We start from the raw sequence: 19,058 nt of genomic DNA, 5'->3' as shown, positions 1-19,058 counted from the left end.
TGTTGCTTTTATACTGACCAAACAGGAGTTGCTCAAGGTAGTATGTCCAAAGTGAGAGAAGGGTTTGAATGGTGCAAAAAGCAGAGAGAATAAGAAGAAGGGTGGTTTAAAAATTGGGTTTCCACTTCTCCATGGCTTACCACCCATCTACCCTACATTCTTGGCCCATTGATAGGTTTCCTGATATTGTTGGCTTTTGAACCCTGGGCCTTTAATAGGCTCATGAACTCTATATACCAGCAAATCGACTCTCTGACATCCACACCTACACAAGTCCATTACCACCAATGTGATTGTGGTCTTAATAAACCCATGGCAAGCAGGCCTCCCATGGGATATGCAAAGAACTCTTAACTATTCATGCTTTTTTATGAGTCACATTGGCACCAGTGAGAAGTGTGAGGTGAAACACTGCAAAGGGGAGAACCATGCATTCTGTCTGAGTCCCCTGTGAAGCAAACCTGTTGCATAGAACATCAGAGGTCCATTGATGTTCAGAGGTGCTTCTTGGCCATTCTTGAAACTCTGATGAGGACACTTAGACCCTAATTTCCTCAGAAAGACACCAGGTAAACTCATTTAGGTGGGTCAGGACAAATGTTTCCCCTCTCTGGTTAAAACTCACTCTCTCCAAAGGAATAGATGTCCACTAGCCTACATCCACATAGCTCATAAAAACAAAACAAAATAAAAACAAAAACAAAACAAACAAAAACAATGGGGGTGATGCAGGGAACCAACTGAATTAAGAAATTCCCTTAGCCTGAATAATACCATTTTATATAGATCGAGGCCTAGGTTTCGGTTTCCAAGGATAGAGGCCTTTTCCCAGAAATCAAGTGATCTCACTATGGTCAGGTAGCCTAATAGAACGGTTACCAAGGCAACAGACCCTACTTGGATGAACATTCTGTTTCACCAGGGAAGTCCCAGGCCCCGTGTAATTCTCCCTGTTTTTATAAAAAAATGGTTTTGGCACATAATAAATGGGAGCTTGATCAGCAGTTTCAACTTTCTCTCCTTCTTTGTGTCTCCTGTCCCCCATTCCTCAGTTTCCTCCTCAGGTCTACATTGAAGATCCGGAGCGCTGTGGCACCTAGTCATCAGGGAAATGCAAATCAAAACAACCCTAAGATTCTACCCCAAAACACTCAGAATGGCTAAGGTTAAAAACTCAAGTGCTGGGAGATGCTGGCAAGAATGTGGAGAAAGTGGAACACTCCTCTATTGTTGGTGGGATGGCAAGCTGGTACAACCACTCTGAAAATCAATCTGGCAGTTCCTCAGAAAATTGGACGTAGTATTACCTGAGAACCCAGATATACTACTCCTGGGCATATACCCAAAAAAATGCTCCAGCATATATCAAGGACACACACTCTACTATATTCATAGCAGCCTTATTTATAATAACCAGAAGCTGGAAAGAACCTAGTTGTCCTTCAACAGTAATGGATACAGAAATTGTGGTACATTTACACAGCAGAGGACTTCTCAGCTATTAAAAACAACGACTTCATGAAATTCTTAAGCACATTGTTAGAATTAGAAAATATCCTTCTGAGTGAGGTAAACCAATCACTACAGAACACACATTGCATACAATCATTAATAAGTGGATATTAGCCCAATAGCTAGTAATATGCAACATGTAATTACACATAACTTGAAGCTCAAGAAGAAGGATGACAAAAATGTGGATGACTCAGTCCTTCTTAGAAGGGTGAACAATCTATTCACAGGAGGAATTTGGAGACAAAATGTGCAACAGAGACTGAAGGGCAGCCTATCCAGATATTGCTTCACCTGAGGATCCATCCCATATAATGTCACAAAACTCAGATACTATTGTAGGTGCCAAGACATATATGCTGACAGGTCCCTGATATAGCTGTCTCCTGAGAAGCTCTTTAAGAGCCTGACAAATATTTAAAAAAATGTTGTTTTCAGCCAACCATTGGACTGAGAATGAGATCTCTGATGGTAGAATTAGAAAAAATGGCTAAAGAGCTGGAGCAGTTTGCAACACCATAGGAAGAACAAAAAGTATCAACCAACCAGACCACCCCCCATCCAGAACTCCCAGGGACTAAACCACCAACCAAAAAGTACTCATTAAGAGACCCATGGCTCCATAGCAGAGGATGTTCTTGTTGGGCATCAATGGCAGGATTGGCCCATGGCCCTGTGAAGGCTCAGTGCCCTAAAGTAGGGGAATGCCAGGGTAGCAAGTCAGGTGAGAGTGAGTTGGTTGATGGTGAAGCACTTTTATAGAAGCAGGGAGAGGGAGGGTGGGGTAAGGATTTTCTGTAAGGAAAACCTGGAAAAAGAATAACATTTGAAATATAAATAAAGAAAATATCCAATGAAAACTAAATACAATAATAAATTAGTGGGGTCAAAGTAATAGTATGGGAAAATATAAATATATCAGTATTACAGTAATTTCATATAAATTTCACTTATAGGCTTTTTATATTATTTTCTAAAGATATATAAATTAAATATAATATTTATAACATTTTGAAAGACAGTGTTAGAATGTTTGGAAAACACCATATCATCTGGACATGGTAACCCATGGTTTTAATCCCAGCACTTTGGAGACAAAATCAAGTGGACCTTTGTGAGTTTAAGTTTAGCTTTGTCTACATAAGGAATTACAGAACAGACAGATCCATAAAGTAAGTCTTTCTTTCATCCCAGGATTTTCTTCCTGCTGTTTCATTCTGTGTATACTGGCACAGAATATATATCTCTCTATGTTCTGTTTTCCAAATTTCTTGATTTGTGAGTTTTTTCTGTTTACTAAATAAATATCAATAATGTATTTTAGTCACTATATCCAAGGAGTTGTAGCCCTATACTCAGAAGATGCTACCTATGTGTATGTGTTCAATGCTGTCTTAGTCGGATTTCTATTTTTGTGAATAGATATTATGAATAAAATAATATATAAAGGAAAGCATTTAATTTTGGCTGGGGGGGGGGGCTTTAGTAGAACCGAACATGTCAAGCATGGCGCCTGCATTTCTCATCATCTCACAGCACTCTCCCTTGCTAAAATATTTGGTTACATCCCTAAACATAGCCAGCAAGTTCTATTCCCTTATTTGTCCATTTTCATATGCCTAACTCTTTGTTAAGGCTAATCACCATGGTTCAACTATCAAAATTCTAACATCCAGCAATTGAAATCCCCATTTGACTACTGTTGCCTTACATTTTTCTAAGATCTACTTTTAATATGTCTTTTTAATGCTTCAATCTCTTTCTAGAACAACATAAACCAGAAATAATGGAAAAGAAAGGTTATTGGGATACAGGGGAAGTAGACCTGTTTTGAAATTGTTCTTTGGAGGAAATCTAGTCTATGTTGTCAGAAAATTGGATATTTAGTTCACAGGAATTAGCAGTTGCAGCTCAATACATTAACAAACACTTCATGAATATACCGGTAGTCCAGTTCAGTAGTATTGGGATAGCAAACACAAATTAGCAGTGGTGGCATAATGTAGCAAAAACAGCCAGGCCTCAGCTGAATCAGCACAAGTCAGCATGAGTGATTATGGCCAGCACAGGTGCCAGGAGAAGTTCTTTGCTGTGCCTCTGTCAACAAAATAAAGATCATCAAAGACGGGAGACCAAGAATTGCTGCAAAGCTAACTATGTAAGCTCACTATCACAGTCTGTAGGGCCTTATTTATATTCCCTCAAATGCTCCCATGTCATCCCATGGGTCTTGACTCACCATGCAAGTCTGTTTTATCAAAACTGCACATGTGTCTGTATCAAATGACATCACTTTACCATTTGGCCTGAACCACCAGAACACCTCCAGAAGTTTTCTGATGTGTTTCTTTCTATGAAGTCACACCAAGTAGAGATCAGCAATGCAATATAAGGCAAACAAATATCTGCATGTAGTTAGTGAAGAATCCTTCATCATGTATCCTTTCCTGTGCTTGCTCTAGCAAAACATCATTCACCAGTGTATTCTTTAACAAATTATCTTTTCACCTGTGTCTGCTTTAGCAAAACTTTATTTATCATAACTGACTTTCCAAGGAAACAAGAAGTTTTCACTTCAGACTACCCTAATTAAAACACCAAATCAGAATTTTAACAACATTCTAGTCCTTGGATGCCCATAGACTTGTAGCCTTATCATAATACAGAAATGTATCCAGTCCAATGTTATCCCCATAGTTTATCAGTCTCATGTTTAAAAGTTCAATCTGTTCTGAGAACCATGCAATCTTATGAATATAATCACATGTAAAATCAAAATTAAAAAGTATATCACATACTGCCAACATACAGTGACACAAGAGATACATTACCATTCCACACAGAAGGAAAGGGATTATAGTAAGTACATACTGAATCAAAAAACAAGAATGACAACCAGCAGAGCAAACCCCAAATTCTTTATCTCCATATCTGATGTCAAATTACTACTCAAATCTCCAACTTCTTTCAGCTTTGTTGACTATAACATACTTCTGTTTTTTATGATTCGTCCATTTCCTGTTAGTAGTATTCCTCATCAGTTATTCCACAACTCTCACTTTGTTAATATTGTAGGTTCTCCAAGACAATATACACTTCACATTAATAGCTTCATGCAATGACCTCTATAGATCTCCATGCAGGGGCACTCCTGTAACATGTTTGGCCTCATTGGCTTTCTTTACTCTTAGAAGGAGTTTCCTAATGTCTTTCTTGTATCCTTGATATTAAAACTATAATCATGTAGCCAAAGTTGCCAAATTCTACTGCTTGGTAAGATTGAAAAATGTACCACTCATTCAGATATATTTTAAGAGTTTTCTTTTTTCATGGTCATTAACTGTCCTAGCTTGGAGCTCTCCTGGAAACTGAAACCTGAGTAGGCTAGTCTTGAACTCAGAGATCCACCAGCTCTGCATTCTAAGTGCTGGGATTTCCAAAAAATGGTGTGTGCCACCAGCCTGGTCTTAAGCTTTTCATTATTTCCTTTTCTATTGTTTTTTTCCTTCTTGCAAGTTTGAAGCCTATCTGGGTGGAAGTTGGCTTTGAGGTCATCACTCTATTTCATGTAGTATCAGGTCTTGCATTAAACATTTCCTACTGTTCCTTTTCCCTTAAACTGCACATTTTATATTTTCCTTGTTTATTTTGCTTCTTTTCATTATAGATCTCCATAAGAATGTCCAATTCCAACCACAGAATACATTCAAATAGTTTGTTTTGAAATCTCCTACCCAAACACAATCAATCAAAACCTCACCAATTTAGCCTAAGGCATATTTCTCTAACAAGGCAAAAAGCAGCCACATTCTTCCCCAAAATATCATACAAATGATCTCTAGGTCACAAATTAATGCTGTTCTCCTTTGACAGCTTTTGACCTGGTCTGCCACAGTTCAAACTACCCTCAGCATAACTGTTTCCCAAGGTCTTACTAGGATACCCCATTAAGCCTTGCGTAAAATGTTCAATCACTTTTCTAGTCCAAACTCCCAAAATATTTCCTATTCCTCTCAAAAGAATAACATTTTTATGGCCTGTCACACCAACATTTCTTTTAGGGTTTCTATGCTGTGAAAATGCATCATGATCACAGCAACTCTTATAAAAGAAATCACTTAATTGTGGCTAGCTTATAGCTCAGAGGTTTAGTCCATTGTCATCAGGACAGGAAGCCTGGCCGAAAACAAGCAGCATGGTACTGGGCATATAGCTGAGAGTTTTAGATCTGGATTGACCTGCAGCAGGAAGGGAGAGTGACAAAGGACCTGTCCTGGTCTTCTGAAACCTCAAACATACACTCAGTGACAAACTTTTTCACCAAGAATATGCCTAATCCAACAAGGCCATACTTCCCAGCCATGTCATTCTCTGAAGATGATGAGGAAAAATATCATTCAAGTCACTAGATAACTAATCATTTTTAAAATGTGTCTGTATTGTGTTACATGGGATTTACAAGATGTGCACCTATCAAGTATTTGTGTTTGGGTATTGACAAGCATTTCTGAAATTGATGTATAAATATAATCATATCAATTGAGTTAGAATACTGATTATGGTTAACATATTTGCTAGAATTATACAAAATTTGCATGGAATGAAAAATAAATCAATTGGACAAATTATAGAATTAAACTTTTGGTTATGTGATGTATGTGTTTGTAACAACAGTACTATGCCAGTTTGGCTTAATAAGTGAAAGGATACATTACATGTAATGTATATGGATTGTACATATAATCTAATGGCGTGATTGATTGAGAGTCTTGTGGAGATTATGAATGTGGATAAAAAAATTAAAAAGAGTAGATAAAAAGAATAAATAGTCCATAAAACCTATATTTGTTGAGAATATTGAATACAACACACAGAAATTTTTCTTTCAGCTTCTAACACAGAAGAATTCTATTACTCTCACTATACAATTCTAGAGTTTGGAGTCAGGTATAATAATAGAAAATATAAAGATTAATTATATTACCATTATAATATTTGTTAGTTTAAGATGAAATGTCAAATAACAAACCATATTGTTTATTATATATTCACAATAAGCACTTACTATTTTTTATGAGTAGAACTCTTATGTTACTTATCAGAGAAATATATCTAGCAAAATAACATCATTTCTTAGACTTTCTTGGGTAACTTTTATCTATTTCTGTATAAAAAGATTTCAGAACAGCTAGAACTGACCTTTCTTTTTATCTATTTCTTTTCTTTTTTCAGAAGTAATTACAGATAACTTAGAGCTTTCAGAGCCATCTTGCAAACCCTGATTAGGCAGTAAAAGAAATACATAAAAGAAGACAGAGCCTCTTTGACCTGATTTGAATGAAATACTAAATAAAGCCAGTAGCTATCTATGTGTAGAGTACTTGTTTTGTGAGGGGAAAAGATCAAATGTGCTCTATTATTAGTTTTGGCTTCCTATATTATGCCTATTGTTATTGTAGTATAAAATCAATTTTAAATTGATTGGTTTTTATTAGTTTTTATATGTTCTCATCAATGCATTATCCCTCTTTACTAAAATATTTATCATTTTTACTTCCCTTTGGAAACTTTTCATGAGTTTTATTTGGGAAATTGATGTTTCTAATTTTATATTTTACTGGTGGGATAAAATTGAGGCCTGAATAAAGGAACATATAAAATTGAGCCCTAGAGTAGTTATGTACAATTTGTATTTCAGAAGGAACTTATTCTCTATATAGTGATATTTCTATCTGTAAACTGGTTATTAATACTGTGGATACTACATCAGATTTCTCAAACTATTCAAAGAATATTAAAGTAAGGCATGGGATTTTCAACAATGTACCTGGTAAGAAGTGTCCAATACACATTACCTATTCTTATTAATGAATCTTACATATATACAGGTTGAAGAAGTCTTGAATTAATCCATCAAATTTACATTAGATATTTGCAAAGATCAAGCAAGGCAATGTAATTTATGAAAACAGAAGGTCTAAACTAAAATTAGAACAAAATTTTATTTCATCACTGATCTATTCTTTATCTACATTTTTAACTTGAACATTTTATGTATCTCAAGATATTATGTATCAAAAATAATATGAATGTTGGCAAAAGAGGAGACTATGACCCAGGGTATCAGACCACCACTGTTGGTGGGGTTGTAAACTGGTACAACCACTCTGGAAATCAGTCTGGCGATTCCTCAGATAATTGGACATAGTACTACCTGAAGACCCAGTTATTCCACTTCTGGGCATATACCCCAGAGAAGCTCCAACATAAAACAAAGACACATGCACCACAATTTTCATAGCAGCCCTATTTATAATAGCCAGAAGCTGGAAAGAGCCCAGGTGTCCTTCCATAGATGAATGGGTACAAAAATTGTGGTATATTTACACAATGGAGTACTACTCATCTATCAGAAACAATGACTTTAAGAAATTCCTAGTAAAATGGATGCATCTAGAGAATATCATCCTGAGTGAGGTAACCCAGTCACAAAAGAACAGACATAATAAGCTGTCACTGATAATTGGATACTAACCCCTGAAATCTCTGAACACTTTAGAAACAACTCACAGACTATATGAAGCTCAAGAGAAACAAAGGCATAAGAGAAAAAGAAAGAAAGCCTCAGTCCTTCTTAGGGAAAAAAAAATAAATGTATAGCACCCTCTCAGAGTGTGGTACACCTGGACCTCAAATCATTAATAATTCAAGAGCTAAGATAATAGCCTAGTGGCAATTTTTAGTATTCACAGATCATCATGCTTAATCTATACCAAACAAGAAATCTGTTTCCATGTTATGTTCTGTCCTACATGTACCTCATGCTTATGGTAGCTAGTGAGATTTCTATGCATGCTATCAAACCTCTAAAAGAATTAAGTACTGACAAAAAATTCATATAATGTTATGCCAAAATGCCTTTAAAAATCTGTAAATGTATTTCTCTCTCTCTCTCTTTTAAATAAAGTGGTAAGGAACAGAAAAGAACATGAAGATTATAACAAAAGAAATTAGCTATCTTTCAAACTTTAAATAATCTCAACCAAATGGTTAGTAAAAAAATAATTCTGACCAAAGTACTTTAAAAATGGAATCTGTTAATATAATATGTAAAATAATGGCTAATGGGCATCGCTTTGTGCTTTATTTCATAAAGCATTTCTTCATGAGAATGCATGACATTGATTTATATGGGGTTTTGTGTGTGTGTGTGTGTGTGTGTGTGTTTGTGTGTGTGTGTGTGTGTGTATGTTATCCAAAGGAGAAACTGTTGACTGATAGGTAATAAGGAACCATGATTAAGTGATTAGAAAACAGTATGTATTTTGTACATTCACATTTCTATATTATCATGCTGTTTGAATTTTAAAAGCCAGTTATCTTTAATTCATTATGAACTGTAGGTATAAATAGTGCAGAGTGTACAGTAAACACTGGAGACATTCACATTACTTTTGAAAGCTATAAGATTGTTGAAAGAACATAAACATAGTAGATGACCAAACACAGTGATCTCATTTGAGGTATAAGTCAGAGAATACCTGATATTAAATACTAGAAGAAAATTGATTATCTAAATCTTCCTTATTTTTACTCAAATTTGTATTCATTTTATTTATTTGTACAGATGTTATACATGTATATTACTTAACCTTATATGAGTAAAAACATATGTTGGCCATACTGGACTCTGCACAAATTCTTGAATAAATATCATTATGAAACATTATTTCTAGCTATATATTTCCAGAGATCATGACAAAGAAAGGATTTATTTTCATGAGATAATTGATAAACATCAATTGAAATGTAGGCTCAATAAAAATGAGACTAATGCATATACTTAAAAGATATTTTCTTGTATAGGTGTCCTCTCCATTGGAAAACTATAAAAAATTGCCATTGGTGATAGAGAGTTGGCTCAATCATTAAAAACAGTTGTTCTTTCAGAGGACCTGGGTTCAGTTCCTTCCACCTACATAGTGTTTTTAAACCATTAATAATTAAATATTCAGGTGATTTTATCACCTTTTCTGGTATCATGTTCCTGATCAAGTGTGAGGATACAAACGTGCCTATATTTATAATTCATACAAAGGTCTTATAGACATAAAATAAACCTATTTATAAATTATACTTTAAAACTTACACTATCATCTACTGTTTGAAAGTTGAGTTTAGAATTGTATTGTTACTATACTTTCATTTAAAATACATTACATTTACAAAAGCAGTAAATAGGCTAGTCTGATCTATATGACTACGTGGAACAGAACAAATAGCATTAAAATTATCTGAGAAAATATGAACATTTTTAAAAAGCTAACAACTGTTGTATTTTGATAAACTTAAGACAGCAAAAAACTGAAAGAAAGACTATTTTGTATTTCACTATCTCTTTCCTAGTCATGAAATTCCTGGTAGTGACAAAACTCAAACATAAATCCTTAGGTTTTGAGGAGCCAATCATTCTTTACTTTCTCCATAGATCACATAACAGTTTCTAGCTACTACAAATCTGGGTTTCAGAAAATATAACAGTCAACAGTCATCAACTGTATTTCTACTTGTAGAAGAGTAAATATATTTCATTTCTCTTGTTAAAACATTACAATTAAATCTATTTTTCATTTTGCACCTATTATATGATACTCTTTGAAGGAAAAAAAACTTTTCATGAAAAGCAGACATAAACATATCTTTTTTTGAACAACTTTATTTTAAAAAACAAAGAAAAATAAACAAATTATAAGCATTTTTGCATAAAAGTATACTAATACATTTTTGTCAGTGCTTGGCATTTTTTCTCAAAGATATGATAGTGTGCATTAAGGTTTTACTAGTTACAATGAGCATAAAGTACATGTGAAATAGGATGTAACTCAGAATTAGTAAAAGTTTCCTTGGTGTGTAAGGATTGAAAATAATGATTTTTTCTTTTCTTTTTCTTTTCTTGAACTTCATATGGTCTGTGAGTTGTTTCTGGGGCGTTCAGAGCTTTCTGGGGTTAGTATCCCATTATCAGTGACTGCATATTATCTCTGTTGTTTTGTGACTGGGTTACCTCACTCAGGATGATATTCTCTAGATGCATCCATTTTCTTAAAAATTTTGTTGAGTCATTGTTTCTGATAGCTGAGTAGTACTCCATTGTGTAAATATAACACCATTTTTGTATCCATTCATCTACTGAAGGACATCTGGGTTCTTTCCAGCTTCTGGCTATTATAAATAGAGCTGCAATGAACATTATGGTGGATGCGGATTTATTGTACATTGGAGTGTCTCTGGGGTATATGCCCAGAAGTGGAATTGCTGGAATTCAGGTAGTACTATGTCCAATTATCTGAGGAATCGCCAGACTGATTTCCAGAGTGGTTGTATAAATTTATAACCCGACCAGCAGTGGGGAACTGTTCCTCTCTCTCCAAATCCTTGCCAGCATCTGCTGTCATCTGAGTTCTGGACCTTGACCAATCTGACTGGTGTGAGGTGGAATCTCAGGTTTGTTTTGATTTGCATTTCCCTGATGGCTAATTATGTGGAACACTTCCTTAGATGTTTCTCAGCCATTCTATATTCCTCAATTGAGAACTTTTTGATTAGCTGTGTACCCCATTTTTTAATAGGGTTGTTTGATTCTCTGGTGTCTAGCTTTTTGAGTTCTTTGTATACCTTGGATATTAGGCCTCTTTCTGATGTGGGGTTGGTAAAGATGTTTTCCCATTCTGTAGGCTGCCATTTTGTTTTCTTGACATTGTTTTTAGCCTTAAAGAAACTTTGCAATCTCATTAAGTCCCATTTGTCAGTCTTTGACCTTAGAGCAGGAGCCATTGGTGTTTTGTTCAGGAAATTTTCTCCTGTGCCTACATGTTCTAAGGTTTTCCCTACTTTCTCATCTAATAGTTTCAGTGTACCAGGTTTAATGTAGATATTTTGATCCACTTACACTTGAGCTTTGTACAAGGAGAAATTTTCATTCTTCTGCATGCTGAATGCCAGTTGAACCAACACCATTTGTTGAATAGGCTGTCCTTTTTCCACAGAATGTTTATAGCTCTTTTGTCAAAAATCAGGTGACCATATAAATGAGGGCTCATTAGTGGATCTTCTATTCTATTCCATTGATCCACATACATATTTCTGTACCAGTACCATGCAGTTTTCAGCACAATTGCCTTGTAATATAGCTTGAGGTCAGGGATAGTGATTCCAGCCGATGTTTTCTTGTTGTTGAGGATGGATTTCACTATTCTAGGTCTTTTATTATTCTAGATGAAATTGCACATTGCTCTTTCCAAGTCAATGAAGAACTGGGTTGGTATTTTGATGGGGATTGCATTGAATCTGTAAATTGCTTTTGGTAAGATGGCCATTTTTAAAATGTTGGTCCTTCCAATCCATGAGAGTGGGAGATCTTTGCATTTTCTGAGATCTTCCTCGATTTCCTTCTTTAGAGGTTTGAAGTTCTTGTCATACACGTCCTTCCCTTGCTTAATTAGAGTCACACCAAGGTATTTCATAGATTTTGTGACTATTTTGAAGGGTATCTTTTCCCTAATTTCTTTCTCCACATGTTTGTCTTTTGAGTATAGGAAGGCTACTGATTTGTTTGAGTTAATATTATATCCAGCCACTTTGCTGAACTTGTGTATCAGCTATAGGAATTTTCTGGTGGAATTTGTGGGGTTGCTTAATTACACTATCATGTCATCTGCAAAGAGTAATGTTTTTACTTCTTTCTTTCCAATTTGTATTCCTTTGATTTCCTTTTGCTGTCTAATTGCTCTGGTCAGGACTTCTAGTACTATGTTGAATTTGTAGGGAGAGACTAGGTAGCCTTGCCGAGTCCCTGATTTTAGTGGGATTTCTTCAAGTTTCCCACAATTAAGTTTGATGTTGGCTGTTGGTTTGCTGTATATTGCTTTTATTATGTTTAGGTATCGGCCTTAGATTCCTGTTTTTTCTAAGAATTTACCATTAAAAGTTGTTGAATTTTGTCAAATGTTTTCTCAACATCTAGTGAGATAAAAATGTGTTTTTTTTTTCCTTTGAGTTTGTTTATATGGTGGATTACATTGATAGATTGCGTTATTTTAAACCATCCGTGCATCCCAGGGATGAAGCCTACTTGATCATGGAGAATGATCGTTTTGATGTGTTCTTGGATTCAGTTTGCAGGTGTTTTGTTGAGTATTTTTGTATCCATGGTCTGAAGTGAGAGTGGTCTGAAGTTCTTTTTCCTTGTAGGGTCTTTGTGTCATTTAGGACTGAGGGTTATTGTAGCCTCAACAATGACTTAGGTAGTGTTCCATTTGACTCTATTTTGTGGAATATTTTGGAGGGTATTGGTATTAGGTCATCAATAAATGTCTGAGCATTTGGTTTGTATGGAAATCTTTCTGGACAGATACCAAGTCCCTATTCCAGGGTTCCTGCTACCCTGATCCAATGTGGGGAGGGTGGCGTGCTTTCTGCGCGATTGGCCCAGACCTCTCTTTGCCTTGGCTTCTCATCGTGCAGTCTCACCAGGCCTGAGTCGCTGTATGTCTGCTGTTCAGTTTGGCAAATGTCTTGAGCATTTGTTCCACAGGTAAGGGCCTTCTGTATCAACACCGAATCCCTATAACAGTGTTCCTGCTTCCCTGGACCAACAGAAGGGCCACACCTACTGTATGCTAGGCCTAGCTATCTTTGTGCTCTGGCTACTAACGAGGCAGTCACACCAGTCCTGTGTCCCTGGATCTCCACTGTTTCCACTGGCAAATGGCCTGAGTGTTTGGTCTGCACATGATGGCTTTCTGGGCAGACACTAAGTCCCTATTCCAGGGTTCCTGTTCCCCTGAACCAATGGGGGCGGCACACTTTCTGTGTGCTCGGTCCAGACCTCTCTGCATCCTGGCCACTCACAACACAGTCTCACCAGGCCTGCATTCCTGGATCTGCCAAAATGCTTTGAAATATCTGTTCATGTATCTCTCTTCTTTAAGTAAAGTTGTAAGAAAAAAAAGCCCATCCTGAAGGACTAAAGGTGTGCAGGAATTATTCCATTGTCTAAGATCTTTTGTCGTAAGAGCTATAAGAGATCTGCTCTTCCAAAACTGTTGCCAGAAACTCCCCTGAATCCCTCCCCACCAAGCCAGTCTTTTGAGGCTTGGCCCTGCCTGACTTTCTGCAGAAATGGATAAGGGGCAGCATCAGCAGTGAAGAGAGCAGAAGCAGTTCCCCATCCTTGCGCATGTCCCCTCCCATTTGCCGGAACCCATGCATCTAGCTGGACCAGAGATCTTGGTGTGAGGCCTCCAGAGCACATGCCTACAATGTTTATATGGCATGTCTATTAACTTTGTTTTGTGATATTATCTAAACTCTAGTGTTTATTCTTTTGGATGATGATTCTATAGATTGTATTATAGTTACATGTGTCTTCACATCTAACATTGTTTTTTCAATGAAACTGTTTATATATGTATTCAATATATATGTATTTTGAACTATAGTATCATCTTGATGAATATATTAACTCAAAATTATTCTTTATTTGATTATAAGCCCACACTAAAATATTAAGAAATAAGAGTTCTATATTACCCTAAAACAATCTTCTATATCCTGTAATTATCAATAAAATAGATATTTGGTATTTCTTTGTGTTAATAATAATGTAAATATAGGCAAATATTTTAATAAAGGGGATATAGGGATTTTTTTTTAACAAAATGAACACTTAGTAAAGTGCTTTATTCTCCTTGTATTTGCTTTATATCTCACTTACAAAGTTATGAAGTTCACAGCTTTTATACCAAAATGTAAGAAGGCTGTTTAGAAATATCTTTGCAGTCAAATGTCACCTGACATTTCTTCTAATTCATATTTAATATTGAAAAGCCAAGGTTCAGGGTAGCTCTGAGCATCTACTTCCTCCCAGTACCTTTCCTTCTCCACTCTCTGTTCCCATTGAGCTACTCCTGGGCTGGTCTGAGCTGGTCTGGGCCAGTCTGGGCCATGTCCTTAGGGTTGGAGCTAAGTGGTAGGTTTAGTTTACACAAGGTTTTATACCCATTAGTATATGGAACCAAGTGAGACCCACCACAGCTTCCTCCTTTCTGAACAGGCCAACACCCTCAAATCCAAGGTTCTCAACGATAAGAAACTACGAGTATGCAAGAGCAGTCTTTCCGGTAATTCTAGAACTCTCCTTGAAGCCAGAGGAACAAATTTGCTAAGTAAACATATGCAAATTGAAACAAACCTACTCACGGTTCAAACCTCACTTTATATTTCAATATATTCCTCAACAAATTATCTTCCAAAAAATACTGTGTCATTCTCTAAGTGTGCACCTACACTCAGCAACTCAGCCACACGGCATGTCCGAAAGTTGTGTCATGTAAAAAACAACAAAAAAACTGAATAACAAAACCTTTGCTGGCACCAATCACTTCAACCATAAAAGTGTTGCCTTGGACTCTTATGTAGTTCATGAATTCAAACCTTCAGCTGCTAACTCTCCTGGAAAACCATTTTCTTCTCAGGAGGACATGTTTTTGCTCCTTTTTTTATTTGCACTGTTTACAATCTAGCAGTGTGCGCCAAAATGTGTTTTCAACCTATGTAAAAACTTTCAAAATAATTGAAAGTGGCTGGTATTTTATTAGAATGGTCACTGAAAACACACACAAAAGAGATTTTAAGATTTTCTTTGCTTTAAGCAGTTGAAATCAATACAAGAATTAAAAAAATAAAATCAACAGTAAAAATGACCTTTAAGTAACTCATAAGAAAGATTTTGTGTTTGTCAGGTCATTAGTTTCTTTCCTTCCTTCAGCAGACAGAGCTGCCCCCTGGGGGAGCTGGAGGCTGATCATGAACAACAGACATCACTGTGACTAAGTAAGCACAGTTCTGCTTCCTGCATGTAGCTTCTGTTGAGGGGCCCAGACACTCAAGTTCCTCGTTTTCAGAATGCACTAGATCTGGGGACTGGTGACCCAATGTCAAAAACAACTCCAACTGTGCCTGAACTCATTCCACGGCTTCCAAGAAACCCCTGAGAAACACGGTGCTCATGCAATCACAACTAAGCAGGTGGTCACGTGCACACATGCTACCAAGGAAAGCTCAGACCAGCTTGCACTAATCCCATCAGTTCGCACACCCTCGAACGTTCCTCACCAGTTCCTCACCATGGTCAACACCTTATGTCCTTCTTCCTTGCTGCAGAAGGTCCCACCACTCCCATTCCTTTGGTGAGCTTCCTTAGCAGACTGCCCCAGAGAACAATGCAGGGTTAGTGATAAACTCAAGTAAACTTTCCTAAGAAATCACTTCACAGACCCACAAAAGTGTGGCTTTTCTGCGAACCCTTACAGGAAGTGGAGGTGAGAGGCGGGAACGGGTTCTTAATCTCATAACTATGCCATCAATGGTATCTTCTCTGCATCTCTTCACATCGGAGCCATGTGGTCAACAAAAATGTTTCCACATAACAGGCCACATGTGAACAGCTTGTAGCCACTCATGAGCTAGTATCAGCTCCTAAATTAGTCCTTAACATTTTCTGGGTCCACTAAGAATTATTGGAACCTTTCCTAGGGGGAAAAAGACCCACCTGCAGCCTATCTATCAATTCCTGCCCTAGAACCAAGGGGAGGTTTGATCAGGCCTGAAAAACAGAGGCCTCACACAATTCTAATACCAGAAGCATCACACCCTGAAGCTAGGGTATGTGGCATGATGTGTCTCCTCCCTCTTAAGAATCTGAGGTTTTGAAATCCAGAACAAATCATTAGAGAGTAAAACTTGTTCAGTTTTCCACATAAGTCTTAAGACCACAGCAATCCCACTAAGATGGGTACTCCCAATGGTAGCTTTTCCCTTTACCACACTCTAGCCCACAACAGCTGGTCTGAGAATGAAGACAGGTGCTGGTTTCACTAGCTCTGTCTCTAGAGTCTGCCTGATGCTGGATCAACTGACTCTAGATGCTTCTCCATCTCCCCTAACTAGGGGTGCTGTGGGTGGGCTGAAAGCCGCCTAAGAGCCTGGAGAGTCATTTCTCTACGCACAGCAAGACAGTAGGAAACATTGGTGCTGGCGACAGAGCAACACAAAAGGTGTCATGAGACTCCAAGAGCCGAAGCCAAGAAAGGGAATGAGCCTTCAGTTCAAGAAGCCAGTGAGTGCAGAAGCGCGGGGAGCACCACATTGAGCACTCTGGAGTGATCACTGGGAATCGCTGTTTTCAGGAACTTCTGGTCATGGAACTGTCTGAATTCTAAAACACAGCAAACAGGGCAGCCAGGTGTTCCAGGATACTAGTGTTTCCTGGTGTACTCACAGCTAGCTATGTTCAGCTACACTGCACATAATTATTAAAAAAAAAAAAAAACAATTTGCTTTAAATTTAAATACCCAGTTATTTCAAAGGGATGAAGTAAAACTGATTCTGAAAAATATATCATAAGCCATCATAAGAACATAAAGCAGAAATCACAAACTGAATCAATAAAATATATATATGATTAGGGTAAAACTGGGTAACTAATTAAAATCTGCATCTTTAATAAAAACATATAGTCTAGTAGCATAAAACACTGCATGTCATTTGTTCCAGAGGAGTTTCTTAGAAACTGCCTAAACGTCACTTACACACTCTAGCATGGACCTGAGTTGTATGTACCCCATCCTCAGACTGCTCACACTTGGCTAGTAAGGTCTGGCTGTGAACTTTCTCCCTCCCAGCTTTGCTGGAGGACAGACAGGGGCCTGGAGGAGGACAGTGAATGGCCCATGGGAGAATCGTTCCCTAATGACTTCCCAACATGGGAGGCAAAAAACTTCATGAATCTATTTTGCTGTCATCTTCAGCATGGCGTTCAATATGTCCTGCAACGTCCTGCTTGGATCCTTTCCTGGCTGTGAAAAAAGCATCACAGTTCTTCCAGCGACACTTCAGGGTCTGGAAGTTGGGATTGGTGTGGTCATTCAGCAAGTGTTGTTTCAAGTGATCCACAACGCCAAATATTAGAGTGCAGCCATGCCACCACCAACAGCGGTAATTCTGCATCAGGCTCAGCCTCACAGCCTGGATGCTGCCATCATAACAACCAGTGTAAATCACACTTTTATGGATCGTCATACACATAATCATGTCTTTGTGCCCTCCATAAACTTGCAGTCGATCATGGGACTGTAACTCATAGACACGAACAAACTTGTCCAGGCAAGCAGTCACCATCACTTTCCCCAGAATATTCACCACAGTCACTGCATGGTTGTGGCCTTTATAGATCCGCACTAGCTCACCAGTATGAATGTTGTGAGCATGCACGGACTGGTCACTGGAGCCACTGAACACAAGGTCGTTCACCACCTTCATGCAAAGAACAGTCTTGCTGTGGCCCTCTAGGGTTCGGAGCAGCAGTCCGTTCCTTGCATCACGGACACTAATGGTGCAGTCGTAAGATCCTACAACCTACAGGAAGCTTTCTGGCACCTTCCTGAGCTGTGGTCAGGCAGCTGACTGCCCGGGGGCCATGGCATTCAAAGATCTCCTGTCGCTTGTTGTTCTTTATGTTGAATGTGACCACGGTGCCGTTTGCTAGTCCAGCATAGAGGGTTCGCCACCTGTTATGAAGGCAGAGGACCCGGTCTTCCAGATGTAACTGTTCCATACATTCTCGGGTCTTAACATCATAGCAGCGGATGGTGTGGTCACTGGAACCCGTGTAGAGAACAGAATTCTTCCCAGAGGTGTGAGTGGCAAGAAGGCAATTCACTTTGGAAATGTGTCCCTCAAAGACACCAACACACTTGCGATTCACCAGGTTATAAACTCGGACAGTTGTGTCTGCTGAACAAGTATAGAAGGGATTTTTGATAAATCAAATTATGCAGACGGAACAGTTGAGAGAGATAAGACTCTAGTATGTTTGCTCTACTGGAATTTCCTCTCAGTTTGTGGAAATAGCACATTAGCAAAAAAAAACCAGTTTTTGCATTCAGTTCAGTATCTGAAGAAGGAGGAACGAAGGCTTCTCTCTATTACCTACCAAGTCATTAAAGATAGTAAGTCTTAAGTCTAAGGATTAAAGCAGGAGGGTGAAAGTGAGCATGTTTTTACAAGTTCATTAAAAACTTTTCCCCATTTAATTTTATGAACTGCTTTGTTTACTTTATATTTTATGTTCCAGAGTACCATGTATCTTTTTTGAAAGTTTTTTTATTACAAATTATCTGCAGGTAATATTTTTTCAATAACTTCACAAATTGGAGAAAACCCCATTTTGGGTGGCTCAAACTGCCTGTCCTTCCAACTCCAGAAAATCTAATAATGCCCTCTTCTAGCCTCTATAGACACCCTCACACAATATAGTCATACAGACAGCCATACATATACATAAATTATAAAATAAGCATCTCACCTAATCATACATTTATACTTGAATAATAAAATATATAATTAATATACATATTAATACTTTATTAATATATAATGAATATAGTATTAAAAATTCAGAATTACTTAGCAAAAAAGCCCCACA

The 19,058-nt window shown here is 37.5% G+C and overlaps 1 protein-coding gene across 1 annotated transcript; it reads right to left on the bottom strand.

Annotated features, from left to right (window-relative positions):
* Positions 1–16,961: 16,961 nt before the first annotated feature.
* Positions 16,962–18,398, bottom strand: LOC308414988 (zinc finger protein 106-like; the record flags this gene model as incomplete). Its single annotated transcript, XM_080910126.1, is given in 3 exon segments — positions 16,962–17,989; positions 17,993–17,997; positions 17,999–18,398. Coding segments are annotated over 3 exon segments (1,041 nt in total), but the record flags the coding sequence as incomplete, so codon positions are not given.
* Positions 18,399–19,058: the final 660 nt, after the last annotated feature.

The sequence above is a fragment of the Micromys minutus genome (genome assembly GCF_963924665.1).
Source record: "Micromys minutus genome assembly, chromosome: X".
Taxonomy (NCBI): Eukaryota; Metazoa; Chordata; class Mammalia; order Rodentia; family Muridae; genus Micromys; species Micromys minutus.
This window is presented reverse-complemented; position numbering and strand designations above follow the sequence as displayed.